This window comes from Bidens hawaiensis, unplaced genomic scaffold (genome assembly GCF_021521415.1).
Source record: "Bidens hawaiensis isolate Kalapana, Puna unplaced genomic scaffold, B.hawaiensis_p1.1 tig00009385_1, whole genome shotgun sequence".
NCBI classification, from domain to species: domain Eukaryota; kingdom Viridiplantae; phylum Streptophyta; class Magnoliopsida; order Asterales; family Asteraceae; genus Bidens; species Bidens hawaiensis.
In genome coordinates this window covers 469,459-486,014 of record NW_027491692.1, presented here as the reverse complement: position 1 = coordinate 486,014, position 16,556 = coordinate 469,459, and the positions used below count along the sequence as shown (strand labels likewise).

The 16,556-nt window shown below is 34.2% G+C and overlaps 1 protein-coding gene and 1 pseudogene across 3 annotated transcripts; one reads left to right on the top strand and one right to left on the bottom strand.

Moving 5' to 3' along the window:
• The first annotated feature begins 2,456 nt into the window (after positions 1 to 2,456).
• Positions 2,457 to 4,069, top strand: LOC143532183 (B3 domain-containing protein At2g36080 pseudogene; annotated as a pseudogene).
• A 3,663-nt stretch (positions 4,070 to 7,732) lies between these two features.
• LOC143532201 (uncharacterized) lies at positions 7,733 to 15,970 on the bottom strand. 3 transcript variants are annotated; one of them, XM_077027316.1, is made up of 14 exons: positions 15,895 to 15,970; positions 14,594 to 15,071; positions 12,926 to 13,017; positions 12,331 to 12,495; positions 11,532 to 11,925; positions 10,729 to 10,847; positions 10,581 to 10,653; positions 10,272 to 10,489; positions 10,144 to 10,188; positions 9,806 to 9,902; positions 9,189 to 9,305; positions 8,231 to 8,401; positions 8,065 to 8,124; positions 7,733 to 7,955 (listed from the first exon to the last, which is right to left on the bottom strand). In XM_077027316.1, exons 1-14 carry the CDS (start codon positions 15,963 to 15,965, stop codon positions 7,848 to 7,850), a joined length of 2,208 nt encoding a protein of 735 aa, XP_076883431.1. In that variant the 5' UTR covers positions 15,966 to 15,970; the 3' UTR covers positions 7,733 to 7,847. The 3 variants fall into 3 exon arrangements, with proteins under 3 accessions (XP_076883431.1, XP_076883432.1, XP_076883433.1); XM_077027317.1 differs by having other exon boundaries at positions 9,189 to 9,302; XM_077027318.1 differs by having other exon boundaries at positions 7,748 to 7,955; positions 8,251 to 8,401.
• Between the last annotated feature and the right edge of the window lie 586 nt (positions 15,971 to 16,556).

Sequence of the window (16,556 nt, the reverse complement as noted above, 5' to 3'; positions counted from 1 at the left end):
AAGATAGTCCGGATCCAAACTAGATAGGATTGCAAATGATACAAGTCGCTCGTTAGCTACTCGTATCGGTTTGTTTAAAACTTGAGACGAGTCAAGCTAAACAAGCTGAAGTTAATTTGATAAACAAGTTCTATATAGTAACCAAAACAAGCATGTATTTCAAGAACTGAATTGGTAACAATGCAAAGAAGGCAAGTTTAAATCAAAGAATCACATATCTTTGTTTTCAAGAAGTCTATGCCCTGCACCCAAAAAATACCTTTTGTAAATAGACGTATAACACGAGGTCTGAAGCTTTCCGTGCATTCAATCAGACCCACACCCGCCGACCAGTAGGTGCTTCCTACCCCATCGATGATTTTGTGTTCTTGCCTGCGCTATCTTCGTTCGCTAAAACACCCGATCATAGGAACTTGCTTGTTCTCCAGATCGGGAAGAAAATAAAACAGACGCAATCTTTCCGTCACCAAATCTCAACGCTTCGTCGACCCTTGTCTCGATCGCGGACCCTCGCCACAATTATTAGATTACAATCTGTTTGAACTTGGTTATAATTCCGTTCACCACTTGACTGGACCCTCCTTATCAATCACAACTTTGATTGATGTCTTGAGTCTTCGGTTTCCTTTTTATCGATCACGACTTTGATCGATAAAACACCAAGAGCTTAACCGATTTTATACCAAATCAAGTCCCAGATCGGTAATCAAACACGAACTAAACGAATAAATCTTGTTTATTAATCAGAAAATAAACTCAAAAAACTGGTTACAATATCTCAAACTCTAACTCGGTTGCATCTAGATGAACCTTAACTCGGTTTCGTGTGTGTCTCTAGATAAACTCTAACTCGGTTGCATCTCACGTCTTGTATAATGTCTAACCATAACTTTGTTTATATAGACTAACCTAATTTTCTAACAAAGACATTACCAATTATAATTAGTATAATTAAGAAACATAACCAACTATGACTGGGTTGTGAATATTGGTCCCTCAACTTCACCGACTTGTGACTTGAAGTCTGAAATTACGTCCAACAATATTATGATAATTTATAAAACCTAAAATCTAAAGGTTCTAACACTGGAAGTTCAGAAGCTATGTAAAATTAGTGATTGGGTGAGGTGGCAAGGTAATCTAATCACATGGAACTAGAATTGGAATTGATATCCGACTATAGAGGTGGAGTTGGCTGAGTGGGAGGAGAGTTTTAAGGCTATCTCCTCAGCCGCCTTGAAAAGATCACCCGACTCGTGGTTTTGGTCGGATGATCCACCGGGTTGCTTTTCGGTTAGTTCGATGAAGAAATTATTAATTTTAGGTAGATATGCTAATTCAATTGGGCATCGGCTTAATGTAATATTTCTGCTTGGAGGGCCGACCTAGATAGGCCTACATGTGGTGCTTTGAGTAGAAGGAATATTCAAGTGTCGGCCCAAGAATGTTTACTCTGTGACTGGGGTTCAGACACAATAGGGCACATATTTACAACTTGTTTAGTTGCCTCGATGGTTTGGCAGCAGGTGAATGCTTAGTGTAAGGTGCCCTCGATTTTTGCTTTCACAGTTTAGGATTTGCTTGAGTTGTCTGAGCATGTGGGATTGGGTGGAAGGGAGAAGGAGGTCTTCCATAGCCTCTTAATCTTAGCTATTTGAAGAATTTGAAAGAAAAAAAAAAGAAAAAGAAAAGAGGTTCGAAGATAAAGAGATAAATATTGACAATATCTTAGGAGATATCCAAGCCTCGGCTATTTTTGGCTCTAAGAACATATCAAATTTAAAGTTGCCAGAGTGATCTAAATGATGTAAATTTGATTTGTTGTAGTCCTTTTGGTGTTTTTTTCGCCCTGCTGGTTTGTGGTTCAAGAGCTGAATTGGTTTACGCGAATTGTTGGCAAATACCCAAACGGTTTTATTGTATTAAAAAAGTTGTTCAAAACTTAATTACAATAATGAAACTCCACACGGTTAATAGACCAAAACTAAACATGTTTGTATCTAACTAAAATTTCTAAGCAATAGGTAATTTAATTAAAATGGTTAAATAAACCTAATGTTCTAAACCGACATGTATTAAGAAGTATATTAGAATCCATATATAGCTTATGCTTTAGACGTCAAGCTACTTGTCTTGCACTCCAATGCTTAACTAGAAATTATGAATAGTGGTGGTGTGCGGTTGTTTTTGGCGCCGGCTGTAAATAAATTTATAAAATATAATTTTCAAAAAATAAATTAATAATAATAAAAAAAACACTACTTTTCCTAAATGTTTTGTTGGAAATTAAATTAGGGTTTCACCAATCGCCACCTTTTGTACTTGCAAACACCTTCCCTTTATGGGCCCACACACAGTATTCCACGTTGAGTCATTATTTTCCCTTTTTACTATTCATTTTCCATGCTACAAAACTGCCCTTTACTCGCTAATTCATCCTCCACACCTTTCCCGTTATGGAAACCCAAAATAACACCACATTCTACACCCCTCAACCATCCTCTTCCACCACCGGTTTCAACCTCAACATAATTCACAACCACCATCATGATCAACCACAACATTTCATAAACACAAATAATAATAATAACATCACAACTAAAGAATACATGTTTGAAAAACCTTTAACTCCTAGTGATGTTGGAAAACTAAACCGTCTAGTTATTCCTAAACAACACGCCGAAAAATACTTCCCACTTGCCGACTGCCAGAATGGATTGCTCCTGAGTTTTGAGGACGAGTCCGGGAAAGTGTGGCGGTTTCGGTATTCTTATTGGAACAGCAGTCAAAGCTACGTGTTGACCAAGGGATGGAGTCGGTATGTTAAGGAGAAACGTTTGGATGCTGGTGATATTGTGTTGTTCCAACGACATGTGTTGGATTGTGACCGCATGTTTATCGGGTGGAGACGTCAGTTTGCGGCTGTTCCTGTTCAAGATAGAATGGTGGCGGCTGCAACTGCGGCGGTTTGTCAGCGAGGTGGTGGTGGCAGCACTGAGTCTAGTTTTCCTTTGCACCAACCTGGCTGCCTTCATGCAGGTAATGTTATTGTTATTTACCTTTAGGTTTAACATTTTTACATGTGTTAGAACTCTAAAAACTTACGTCACTTGGTTCAATAGAGTAAGTGGATACAATTTTAACCACTACATTTTATATGTGTATATGATGGATAGTTGTGATTTGTTGTTATAACATGTACTTACCTTCCTTCTTTTTTTTTTCTTTCTTTTTTTCCTTTTTAATAACGAGTAGTTACCAAACCACTTGATTTTTGAAAACCAAATATATGTTAATATATGTATATATATCAAAATTAAAGTGCCCTTTTCAAACACATGATTTATCAAATTATATAAAGGCTATATATACAATATTTTTTTCGGGCGCCTACAATTATACATAATTAATAAATTAAGAGCATGTTTGGGATTGAGTTTGAAAAATGTTTATTGGATTATTGATGTTTTTAAAAAGTCAATAAGTTAAAAATGTGTTTGTCAATCACAAAAATCTTTCTTATTTTAGCTTTTTGAAAAGGTTAAAAAATTATTTTTTTAAAAGCATCAAATTCTGGCTTTTAAAAATGGCTTTTTGAAAAAGACAATAAGCATTTTTTAATCTCGATCCCCAACATGCTCTAAAGCTAAAAGCATTAGAAATTACATAATGTACTTCTAAGTAATGTTATGGGAGAGAGTGAGAGATTATAGTAAGTGGTTACATGATGATCGTACGAATGTATATATGTCGGTTAAAATAATTGATATGTGTGTTTATATGATTCTCCTTGTTTTTTACTTAATTGATTTTATTAAACACCTCTAGCTAGTTTTTGAAGGCCATAAATTAATTTTTTTGTATAAAATGTAAATGTGTAGAGATTTATGAAAACATGGATACTTACCAAAGAGGATCGGTAGCAAAAAGACGATTGAGGCTGTTTGGAGTTAACCTAGAGTGCCAAGACACTTCTGAGTCATTAGACACATATGGTTCGGGCCACGGTGGTCAATCAGTCCATCAATATAACTTCAATTCCAACAATATGCATCACAACATATGGTAAGTTATATTTCATGTTTTTTTAAGACAAATTAAATACTTATTATTATGAAAATGGGAATGGGAAAAAAATTTAATTGTAATAAGCAAGGTTTTTTTAGCAATATATGTAGATTGTGTGAGTAATTATGACCGAATTGAATTAGAAATATTTTGGAATTAATTGATTTGATTTACGTAGTCAAATTTAACTTAATTTATAAACATTCTCTCTAATTTAAGAAAACGAGTAAATTAAGATTTTTGTATTACAGGATATTTCTAATGATATGTGAAGAATATAAAGTAAACCCGTGAAATTTATGTATATGTTTCTTGAACAAATAAACCCAAAAATAGTTATTCCCATGAATTTCATTTTCTGTAATCGTCGTCCATGTGCTTTTGGTATAATTAATATATAAGTCACGATTGTTGCCTTCTTTTGGACAAATATAATTTTCACGTTTAATTGATGATATACAATGAATCCAACCTTATTCTAGTATAACAAAGTAGATCAAATCTTAACACAGTTCAGTCTGATCTGATTTGATTTGATTTGATTTCTATTAATTAATATATCAAAAAGACAATATTTTCTATCCTTTTAAGGATAAATATGTTCAAGATTGATTTGCTAGCTCCTTTAACCACAACAATATCTTTGATCTATGATCCACGTGAATCCTCTATTACATTAATACAGTATAGTTTTGGTCAAATTTTCTACTAAAAAGGTACTTAATATCATAATCTATTATAATTCGAAACTTGATTCAAATGAGTTTTCTCACAGTAGTAGGTTTCTTTCTTAATGATTTTTCTAGGTGAGTCAGGTTTGAGATGTCAAAATTAGTATGGACAGTTGACGTCTCGTCTAAGAATGCTCACTTAGGTATTGTAAATAGTTACATACACTCATTAAAAAACTTATAAAGTTAATAAAGCTAATGTAGAAAAATATTTTTTTATTAAAAAAAGTTCTAATTTGAGAACCAAAGCGGGTCGAAACTAACTTTGAAAGATTGTGAATGTAGTTTTCCTTTTTCTATATTGGGATTTTGAAAGTAATGAATCTTGAGTGGGCCCTAACAGAATTCTTTGTGTGCCATGTAACAGATGAGATACCACCAACATGAAGGATACGATCTCTGAGCCTAAATTATTGTTTATTGGATGGCACAAAATGAGGGAGATCCCAGATTTTCAGGCAGATTTTTTTTTTCTATTTTATAACACCAATAAAATGACCACTCTAGGTGCCCTCCAAAAGGACCCAAGTCTTATATCCATTAAGTCAAAAACCCTAAAAAAGATATGGTGTCGGATGGAGTAAATGTAACACTATATCAAGTTTACAAGTATTATGGGAATGAGTTTGTTAGTACCATTAGAGCTTCCGCAAGCTTCAAATGGCAAAGCCATGGACACCATATTGAGCATGTCTCTTTGTGACCGAAGGACGAGAAATGTTCATAGGGACGAACAAGGTCACAGACAAGTTGTTGGCTCCTTTCAGTTTATTTGTTTTTTTTTTTTAATATAATTTAAGTTATTTTTAGTTGTTTTAATAAAGCTTTTAAGAATTTGTATATATTTATATGTTTGTACATACTAATCTACGAAGTTGTGTGTATTTTTTTTATATTATACGAAAAACTAAATATTTTATTATAATAAATAAATTGTTTGGAAAAAAGATGTAATAGATCCTTAATGATGATAATCATTGCATTATATTGTAGATGGTCTTAACAAGAAAAATAGAAAACGCGATTTAAGTAGAACCATCGTTATTATAAAGAGAATGATGTCGCAAGTTCAAACACGAGTGGATTGACTCTAGGATGAATAAACAAGTTTGGGAAAGCGACAATTCCCAAATTCATGGGTTTCTTTTTATAAGGGCAGTAGGGGCAATCTCAGGTACCCCATGCTGGCACCTGCTGAAACTTACAACCTTGGGTTGTAGTAGCTGGCGAAAGACGGGGATAAGGCTATTGTCCATCAGCTATAAAGCCATTGCAATTACAAAAAAGGAAAAAAAAGAGTTGTTTTAACCTTTTAAATCTCTCTTTTTATCAATTTAATTCACTAAAATCCAAATGTTGGTGGAAGTAAGAGATCTCCATGGATTCACAAAAAACCAAATGTTGGTGAAGCAAGAGATCTCAGAAGCCCGGCTTGAAAAAAGGTGGTTCGAGCTCGAGAGGAAGTTGTTTAGGGTCGACTCCAAATCAGCGTCAACGACAACAAATGTTTACATGACACCGACACCCACACCCACAAATGATCATGTAACGCCAATACATCTACTCTCGTTGCACTGGGCCAATATTAATAGCCTTTGGAAGATCAATGACCATGTGGACGGTGCAATGTTGGTTGTAATTCTAAACAGAAAACATGAAATAGTGAGTAAATATTGTTAGCCTTGTAAATTTTAGATTTTATATAAATTGATATATGTTTTAATTTCTAACGGAAGATTATTTTTATTTTGCTTTTAAAAGTATAATTTGTGTTTTATTTTTATTTTTTTAAAGAAAGAAATGGTTTAAGTTATTTGAAAGGAGCGCCACTAAAAATGGAGGTCTGGGTAATTAAAGGTAGTTGGTGTAAAAAATGAAGTAGCAATGCATGATTAATGGAGTTTGATAGTACTCATGGTGAACACCCTCGGTGCCCTAAATAAAATAAAAACAAATATTATGAGGAATTTGGAGCATTGAAAGCTGGCAGAATAGAAAGAATGGTCCAATGCTGTGTAGTTGGCAACTGCTATGATTCAGCAGATTAGACATCATGTGCATGCATAGTAAACATAGTACACCAGTTACATATAGTAAAACATAGTACCTGCAACCCAATTATGATCTGTTCTCTTTATTACTGCCTGAATATTATGTTGTTATGTAAGGCACATGTTTCCCAAAATAACCCCGATGAGTAGAGAGATTTCAAAAATGACATTTCTTTTGAAAAATTCTCAGAATGGTCCGTTTCAATTCCATCTTCACGATGAGATTCAATGCCAAATGAGGAACTGACATGAGGCTTTAAATCTCATCGTCAAGAAATTGATCTCAATTTCATCTTGACGATGAGATTTGAAGCCATATGTCATTTCCTCATTCGACGTTTGAATCTCATTGTGAAAATGGAATTGGTACAGGTCTTGAAATTTTCCAAAGGCATGCCTAAAACTAGAGGTGTTTGTCTCCTAGGGTTGTTCGGTGAACCCAACACGAATCTAAAAACCAAGTCAGACCCGTGAGCCTAAGCACGACACAGATTTTCAAGGGTTAACACGAACACTGGCTATTTAACTTGAAAATATTATTTTATTTTAATTTTTTCATATAAATACTTTTAAATTACAGTTTATCCAGCAATACAAATGCACATACAATGATTGCATTTAAACTATAAAATGTAACACTCATTTTTCTTTTATCTTTTAAGTTTTTTGCATGAAATACTCAAATCTGTTTAAATTACGAGTTGAAAATTTATGTTGTCATATGGTCGACCCAAACAAGACCTGTATAGCTAAATGTGTTAGCCGGTTCAACCCAAAACTGACCCAAATCCATTTAGACTAAACTCAAACCCACGAGATTCATGTTAGGTTCCTATCATGTCTAAATTTCACAAATTCAGACCCTACTAAAAATGTGTTAGCTTAAAGAAATCGAACCCGATCAAGATTATAAAAAATAAAAATAAAATACTTGATAAAATCTTCATGTTTGAATTTAATCAGTCGTATGACGGTTAGAAATTACTTCAACTTGTGTTTAATCAGCAGCAGGTTCGGTGGGATTCGGCTCTGTAGTCTCCATTTCCTTAACCTTTTCAAGCTTCCTTAAAAGGTCTAGCCTTTCAGGTCCATATGTAGATGGAATCTTCACAAAACAAATGAAATTCATCATTTAAATTAAAAAAGTAAAAAATAACTGATTTTTTAATGTAAGAAACAATAAAATGGAACTTAAGACATATACAACTGCTCACCAGTGACGGTACATATCTTTGTATAGCAGCCAACATTGCTGCATGCCCAACTGCAGTGACCTGCATCATCATATCACCCATTTGACAAAGATATGTACCACCCATGTTAGAGATAATACATAACGCAAATTGACCCGTTTGTTATCACAAAGATTACAGAACTCACGGGTAGTAGCATAAGGATACCGATTGGAATAACTGATGTCAAATCGGTTAAAGTTCTTTTAAGAGCTTGTTTTTCTTTTTCAGTTAAATCATCCCCTATAAGAACCCTTCTAAGTAACCCTATAGCTGCAGCAACATCTATGGCAAGAAGTTGAGTACCCTGCAACACATCCTGATTATAGATACAATATGATCAGTCACAGTTGTTTTCAGGGGTGTTTGCAGATATACGAACGGTAATTAAGAAAGATAAATGATGACTGAGACGGGATTCAGGATTTTTGCTTTTTGAACCACGAAACGATTGTTTTATTTGCAAAAGAAGATGTTTGTGGAATCATTAAAATATATGTTTACATATTAGAGGTGGAAATATGTAGGGGTGTGTATGAAACCGAAATAACCGAACCTAAAAAAACCCCAAAATAAACGGTTTGTTTTATGTTTTATCAAAGCTGCATTTCCGGTTCAGTTTCGGTTTTGCATGCACCAAAAATCGGAAAAACCAAACCAAACCGAACAGTAAAAAAGGAAGCAGCTTTTATAACTGAACCATACCGAACCCGGAAAAACCAACTTTTGTTATCCAATACATGGATTCTAATTTTTACGTTTGGAGTGTTAAGTAATCTGTAAAAGTTTTAGGCCTATATGTGTAACAATCAATTAATCATTAACCACCAAAAAGTTTAAGCCCAAATTTTTAGGTCCAAAATTCATTATTTTGGGCCTTTTCCCAACCTAAAATTTCAGGACCAAATGGCATAACCAAAAAAACTGAACCCATTGTGAAAACTGAAATTTCCAACTTTCAAACCATTTGACCCTTTTAACTGAATATCTTGATTTCACACGTTTGCAATAAAACACGATCCGATCGACCCGTTTAATTTTGGGTCAAAATTTCCAACTTTTAATAAATCATAATAAGTTTATGAGAGTGAAGGGGAAGTATTTACAGTGGCAGCTTCTTTAAATTTGGTTATGGACCGTTCAATTATATCCTCTTTCTCCCGCACCTTAACCAATTGAACCCCTTCAGCGTCTCTAGAATAATTAGCCATATTGATATCCTCCTATACACATATACAGGAAATTAAATAATTGTGAACATCAGATTCATAACAAAAGTAGACAAAAACATAAAATATATAATTTTGGGGCTACCAATGTTATCATTATGAAAAAGCGAAAAAAGACAAATATCATGTCTCATCACATCAACTTCTTTGCAATGAGCCTTTATAATATAAGAGGTGCCATTTTCACCAATTTTTATTGAAAACATGTTAAATGTTTAAGAAGTTGGTTCAAAATGAAATTGGCCCACAGTAAAGTGAGTCAAAAGTGCTAAACATAAACATCCCATACTGTCTTGTTTAAAAGAACTTTGTATTACCATTATTATTATTATTACTGTAATTATATAGTTTTGTAATCATATTCAACACACAACTTTTACGAATACAAAAGGACCAAAACATAATGGCAAAGAATATAAATAAACAATCACAGTGAAGGCAAAGAATATTGAAAAATGAAAGCTTTAAACTTGATTCAGTGAAGATGAAGATACCTTGTCAAAAGAATCTGGTTCTTTCTTTAATAAAGCATATCCTCCTGAACGAGTAAGATCAAAAACATTTTTGGTACTGCTTTCAACCACCAGCCGCCTGCATTAACATTTCATATCCTATAAATGAGTCTTTAATGTAAAATGTATTCTCTGTTTAAGGGTTACTGTTGTGTTCACTTTCCAAGTCATTAGAGTTCTATCATTTTCTTGTTTCTTAGACAATCATTAGTCAAGTATTTATTGTCTAAATATGTACTGGTAATGTTTTATGATTAAATTATTAGCTTGAGATAATCATAGATCAGAACAGTAGTTGGACACAATATCATTCAACTTACTCGGGTATACCTAATTCTTCCATAGAATCCTGTAAGATCTTGTACCTATATAAGAAAAATGTGCATTATATCATCTCATAAAGACCCACTTTTATTTAATACGTTAAAAAGATAAAAATAAGGCATACCCTTTAGAAAGGAATCTTGCAGCCTTTACATTAGAAGGATTCTCAATCCATTTACTGTATCTTATAAAGCTCCAGATCCAGTGTGAACAAACATCTAAAACAATAGAGATAGCTTCCTCATTTGGAGGACCTTTTTTAGTTTTATGGCCATGTAAACTTTTTTTAGTATCAATGTCTCCTTGATAGAATGGTAGCCAATCCAATTCTTCACATACAACCTACAAAATATTGGAAAATTTAACAAATTTCGCAAATCTTACTCTGTACAGTGTACATGATAATATGGTATATTAATCCAAATATGCTAACCTCCACATACAGTTGATAAGAGCTTATTGATGAAAGCTGAGGATAGTATAGCACACTGCCACTAATAAGATACCTGCTTTGAAGAAAGATAATAATCAGATTTAAATTATGAACTTGCAAACTTAGATTTGTCATCTGAAAACTTTACCTGATTAATCCTTCTATGGGTTTAGGTAGCGCGTCGAAGTTGTTTGCGGATAAGAATGACTGAGTCCTCCTTCCCAAAGCAATGAAAAATCCAAAAATAGCCAAATCTTTATCTAAAACCTGCAGGTGCAATAATTAAGTTAAACTACGCAACATGACTAATGTTGATATGATTCTAGAAGATTGCTTGAAACAAAAGGAGCATGTAAAACTGTGACCAAAATAAGAAAGCCCAATTTACACATTATTACCACAAATTATATGACACTGAAAGAGTGATCCCAATTAGGGGAAAGCATGGACCGGTTCATTTCGGTTATGAGCTAAAACCTTCAGTTTTCAGATTTTTGTAACCAATTGGTTTCGGTTATAAACGGTTGGTTAATTCAGTTATTGGAAACAATGGTTCGGTTAACCATCAGCTAACCCCCAGCTTTGGACCTGAGTAGATTAAGGTTAATTTCAATTATTATATCCAATTTATACCTAGGGTCAAATAAAATATTACCAAGGTTTATAACTTAGAAAGTAAAGTAAGCGATAACTAATAAATTATTTCTAAAAAAAGCTATAACAGAACTTTTCCGGCATACTATATATAGAAAAACAAAATTATAAAGGTTGGTTAACGTCGATTTGGTTTAATTGGTTTTTATATAAATAAGACCATAAAGTAGGTTATGAAAAAATCATAACCAAACTATATCTGTTTCTCAATTGGTTCCGTTATTTGGATTTGTGCTCACCTCTAGTTCCAATAGTCATTTACTAAAGATAAGAGCTTATATAATTTTATTTCCCTACCTCAATACTTTCAGAGGTCGTGAGTCTCGACCATATTCTCTCTCTATCAACCGCCCATTGTAACTGCTTCTGTACAAGTCCCACCCAAAAGAGCACTTCAGTGCCTTGATCATCTTTCACTCTACATGCTGCAGCTCGAGGTCCAAAGCAGACCAAAAATTCTCTGTGTAGACCAATTTCTTTAATGAAGCTATAAGCTTTGCGTATAGGAACAACTACTTCAACCAGCATGCCCATCAGTCTACCAGTTAAATCAGGAAGAACAGAGAAAAATTGTGTGCAAGAAACTTTTGTGGGGCCCAGTTTTGTTACTGCAGCAATGCAACTCAAGGCTAACAGGAGCAAAGATCTGTCACATGCATCCCCTGAATTCAAGGAAGTGCCTGTCTTAAAACTGGATGAAGGAGCAAGTTAGCATGATGAGGTGGCAACTTTGACATATTTGCTTATAATGGCTATGTCATCTTGGACGGGTTGGATGGGTTATGGGTCAAATCAAAAGTTTTATGTCAAAAGGGAATGGGGCCAAACGGGTTAAAATTTGACAAAAAGTTTATTATTTAACGCGCATAATTTCTTAAAACAGTTTTATATCACAATAATATAAATTTTTTTGTAACCTTGACACACACAAAAAAATAAAGCGGGTGTGTCGATCTGATGCATGTTGATCCCAACTGGCCTGTTTTGAGCAATACTGAGAAAGTACCCGTTTCAGCCCGTTGCCCACCCTGTCTATTTTGCCACATCTGACTGAAAAAGCAAAAGGTTGAACTGCATATAAAAGGTAACTACTTACACTCCAGTAGCAGCAGCAAATCGTTGATCTTTTTCAAAATAACTGACAAAATTGGACACCATCGAAGGCACTTGCTCAGACCAAAACCAGTCATAGAGTTCGGGTTGCTTGTCAGATAGTGTATCCCGTATTATACTTTCCAAGGGAGCAGAAAGCTGCGATAAACTGCATAAAAGTTAAATTTAGATTAAGTAAAGGCAATGTGGCAGATTACATTATGAAATGATCGATCTATACTCAGTCATTTGCTTTTGGAAATATTAATGATGAACAGAAAAAAAGGAAAAAAAAGATGATGAATATAGTTGGAGCTTAAAGTGAAACAAAACAAAACCAACCTAAGTCAAACTGTCAAAACACATTTTTTAACAGATTGAGATATGCATCGACAAAAGACTTTTGAGATTTATTCCATATTGCCCTGTATTTGTAACTTCCATTGTTTGATGAATGCAGACTCTAAAAATTGTGTTTCGGCACAAAGATATATGGATCGACTTTAAACGCAACAAAATATAAATGGTTATATCTTGTGTTTCCTCATGCAGACTTGAGATATCTAATGGATTAGTAGAAAATTACTCAAAATCCTTACCTCCTGTGAACAAAAACATTGACGTCTTGGTCTCTTCTGTCTCCACGAGATGATAATTCACATGCTGCTGACAGTAACGAATACACTGAGGCCTGAAGTCATTAGAAGTCAATCAGTTATTAGCTTTCTGTCAGAATCAAGCAGTACAGTCAAAAGAGCACAACTGTGTATTTAGAAGATATATAATCCCCACTCTAGAAGTTCAAAGCAGGTTTTCATTATCATGGATATTGATTGTAGTGGTGGTGATGTGTCCATTAAGATGGATATAGTAGATTTTCTGATGAACTTGATAAACAAGTGTTTACAGAAACAATGAAAGTCAATGTATAAAGCATGTGGAATACTTCTAACTCAAAATTAACAATAAAGAGTGGCCCCATACACCATAGCTCCTAAGGGTTTGGATCAAGAATTTCAACCTCGGTCTAGTAGCTTACACAATCCATGTTAACCCCAGAAAAGTCAACTGATCCAAAATTTGTAAAACCCTGTCATTCAGCACCATTTCCATGTAATTAATGAGCAAACGGTGTCAAATATTTGGTTATAGCCACTTAATGTTAAAAGTGGCTGCACCTGAATACATGTAGAACCCATTAACACATTGAACTAAAATACTAGTATCTAAAACTAATCTTGGTAGTGACTGGTTGGTTCACTACATAAAAGTCACCAAAGTTCTATCTGTCAACTGATACAAATATCCACATTGATTTTCTTCCAACTAGAAAGCATAGTCTAGTACACAACTGATACAAACCCTTCTTAAGCTGAAGGGTCCAAAGGAGACAAATGGGTGAGGGCAATGAACGGTCTAAGTAACCGCAACAATTATTATAAAAATGTGTCTATTTATAGGATCTGTTTTAGGTTCTACAGTATGAATGTTTATATATTAAAAATATTTGGGTTCGTCAACCTTGTATCTGGAGAATTGCCATCTCGAATCGGCTAACCGGAGACTAGCCCATCTCGAATCGGGCAAACTATCTTTGTTCTTGTTTATTTTAATGAATCAAATTTTGGGGTTCAATCCTAAAGATAATTTTTTTAAAACAAGTCGTGTATTTGAGGTATATATCATCGAAATAGGAAATAAAGCTGGAAAAATGAAGAGCTAGTAATTGTAATGATGGTTCAAGAATGAGTTTAAGATTTTAACAAGAAATATTCAAAAGGTAAGATTGGTTCTTAGAGAAAATGTTGTTACGTAATAGGTTGAGCAATCTGAAAGAACAACCAACCAAAGCTGTGGAATTCAACTTTCAGTTTCATATTAAATTGGCAACGCTAACTCCAATTAACCATCCATTAGTCATCACCATTGATTACAACTATGATATCTACATTTTTTACATAGTACAAAGAAATATAGATTATCCATTGATATCTAATAGGTTATGTTCAAAAACAGTATCCATTTAAAATATTCTATTTCAACATGACACCTAAGCTTAAAATCAACAAATCAGTACTTCATCAACATCAATTCGGATAATGGGAAAAGAGAGTCAGCATAAGAAAAAACTGATACAAGTAACATATGCAGATCTGAAAACACAAACTATGCTTACTGGGGTATATGCATACACATCCACTCATGTAGGCCTTATATGTCTACCATGAAGATAATGTACAAAGATCACACACATATTTGGAACAAACCTGATAAGATAAAGCCTTCACCCAAGCGTTTTGGTCTATACCAAGCCAGGCGGTTGGAAACCATGATAAATTGTACTTAGAGCTCCGCTCTTTGATTGCCAGCTCACATGCCCTTGCAGCATCATGCAATAATCGGACAAGTGCACCATTATATTCTTCATTTTCCAACATGCTCATTCCCTTTAGATTCCCACTAGTACTTGCTTGAGAACTACCATTTACTGTTGCCCCATCATCAGCAGAAGCAAATGGAAACAAGTATCGCGTTCTTCTTGACTTGTTATAGCTCAAGCAGGATAACTGAGGATCTACTGGTGAGGAACAAAGACCGGGAGTCCCGTCTTCAAATAAACAAAGATTTATCCGAAACCGTTTCCTAGAATAAACCTTACGAAACACCAGACAGTCCACATCAGCTAACTTCTTGTGGAATAAACAGGTTTTGAAATGTTTACATGAGTTCCATGGATTCAGATATCTGCATCATGTATGCTAAGTTAGCGAGCTAAAGTTTGAAAGTAGAAATAGCATGATTCAATAGCTTTAAAAGAACCGATGTTCGGCAGGGAGTTCACTTATGTTTGACTGTTCGTTCATTCAATACATGAACAATGAATTTCATTCAATTAACTAAATGAACGAACACGAACCGAGGGCATGTTCGCTCAATTGTGTTTGTGAATGCTTGATAACGTGTTCATTAAAGGTTTCTAATACTATTTAATGACTTTTCTAATCTTATATATATAGATTTAAGCAACATTAATAACCATAAAACAACAATATATGAGTATTATGTGATAACTTAATGTAAATCTAAAATATTATACGAATGTTAAAAAACTACACACAAAAACTTGGTAGGCGGACAGAACCATTGACACTGACCATTCTCGGTTAGCCAAATCAAATAAAACATCGCTTGTGTTCATTTATGTAACGTTCGTTATACAAACAAGAAATTCCGTGCTCGTGAACCGTTCTCTTGTCCTATAAAAGCTTAGTGCACGAACATGATCAAGGCGTGTGTGAGTCTAGCCTCAGGCAATATGCTAGGGTAGGGTTTAATACAATACAAGCATCATTACTTAAGTTATAAGAATAATACCTAATAACAGATGATTCTATTAATGAAGCTGCAATCGATGACATTCACAATTCAAGCTAATAAACGGTTATCGAATTTCGGTTAAAACAGTTGGTTAAAATAAACGGAATAGGAAGACAGAAACAAGCAAATACAGTTGCGTAAGCGTATAATCAACTAATTGGAATGAAAAAGAGAGAGAATGAATAAATACGTGGTTCTAGCAATAGAACGTTGGCGGCAAACGGTGGGAAGAAGGTGAGGAGGAGGTTGAGAGCTGCTCATGTAAGAATCTATCTTATCTTAATCTTATCTTTCGCCGTAGACCGGTGACAGGATAAGGAGGACGGAGTGATTCGCAGAACGGCCACGTCTGTTATGTTATTAACGATTTATTAAGAAGATGAGAGTGAGTGATTGATTTGAGATAGCAAACATCGGGTCGGCTGATGGATCGTTTCCGGTTCAATTTTGTCGGGTGGGTCGTCGCGGAGAGGATAAATTACAATTTTGCCCCTTCCGATTAGGTACGGCTGATGTGGTTTAAACTATATACATTTTATTTAAATATTTTGTACACTTTTATTAAATTTTGAATAGGTTTTTATTGAAAACTACTCCGAATTGATTCTTATTTAAAAGTTTTAAAAAGACAACGAACTAAATTGATCAATGAAAATATTTTATATAATATTTATCAACCACAAAAGTTAAGTGTGTCTTACGTAATGGTTCAAACAATAGTTATCTTAATAAACATAAATGCATATCATATGAACTAAAAGGTATTTATTTACTTACTAGAAGTTGAATTACACGTAAAAGTCAAATGCATTTATTTACTTGTGATATAATTTGAATGCAGGTTTCACCAAT

Bases quoted from the DNA above. Each gene is read 5' to 3' on its own strand.
- LOC143532201 (XM_077027316.1), bottom strand. From the start codon at position 15,965: ATGAGCAGCTCTCAACCTCCTCCTCACCTTCTTCCCACCGTTTGCCGC. The intron at 12,496-12,925 runs GTAAGGATTTTG...ACTTTTATGCAG, and splicing joins AATGTTTTTGTTCACAGGAG to TTTATCGCAGCTTTCTGCTC. The intron at 8,402-9,188 runs GTAAATACTTCC...ATCTATAATCAG, and splicing joins AATTTAAAGAAGCTGCCACT to GATGTGTTGCAGGGTACTCA.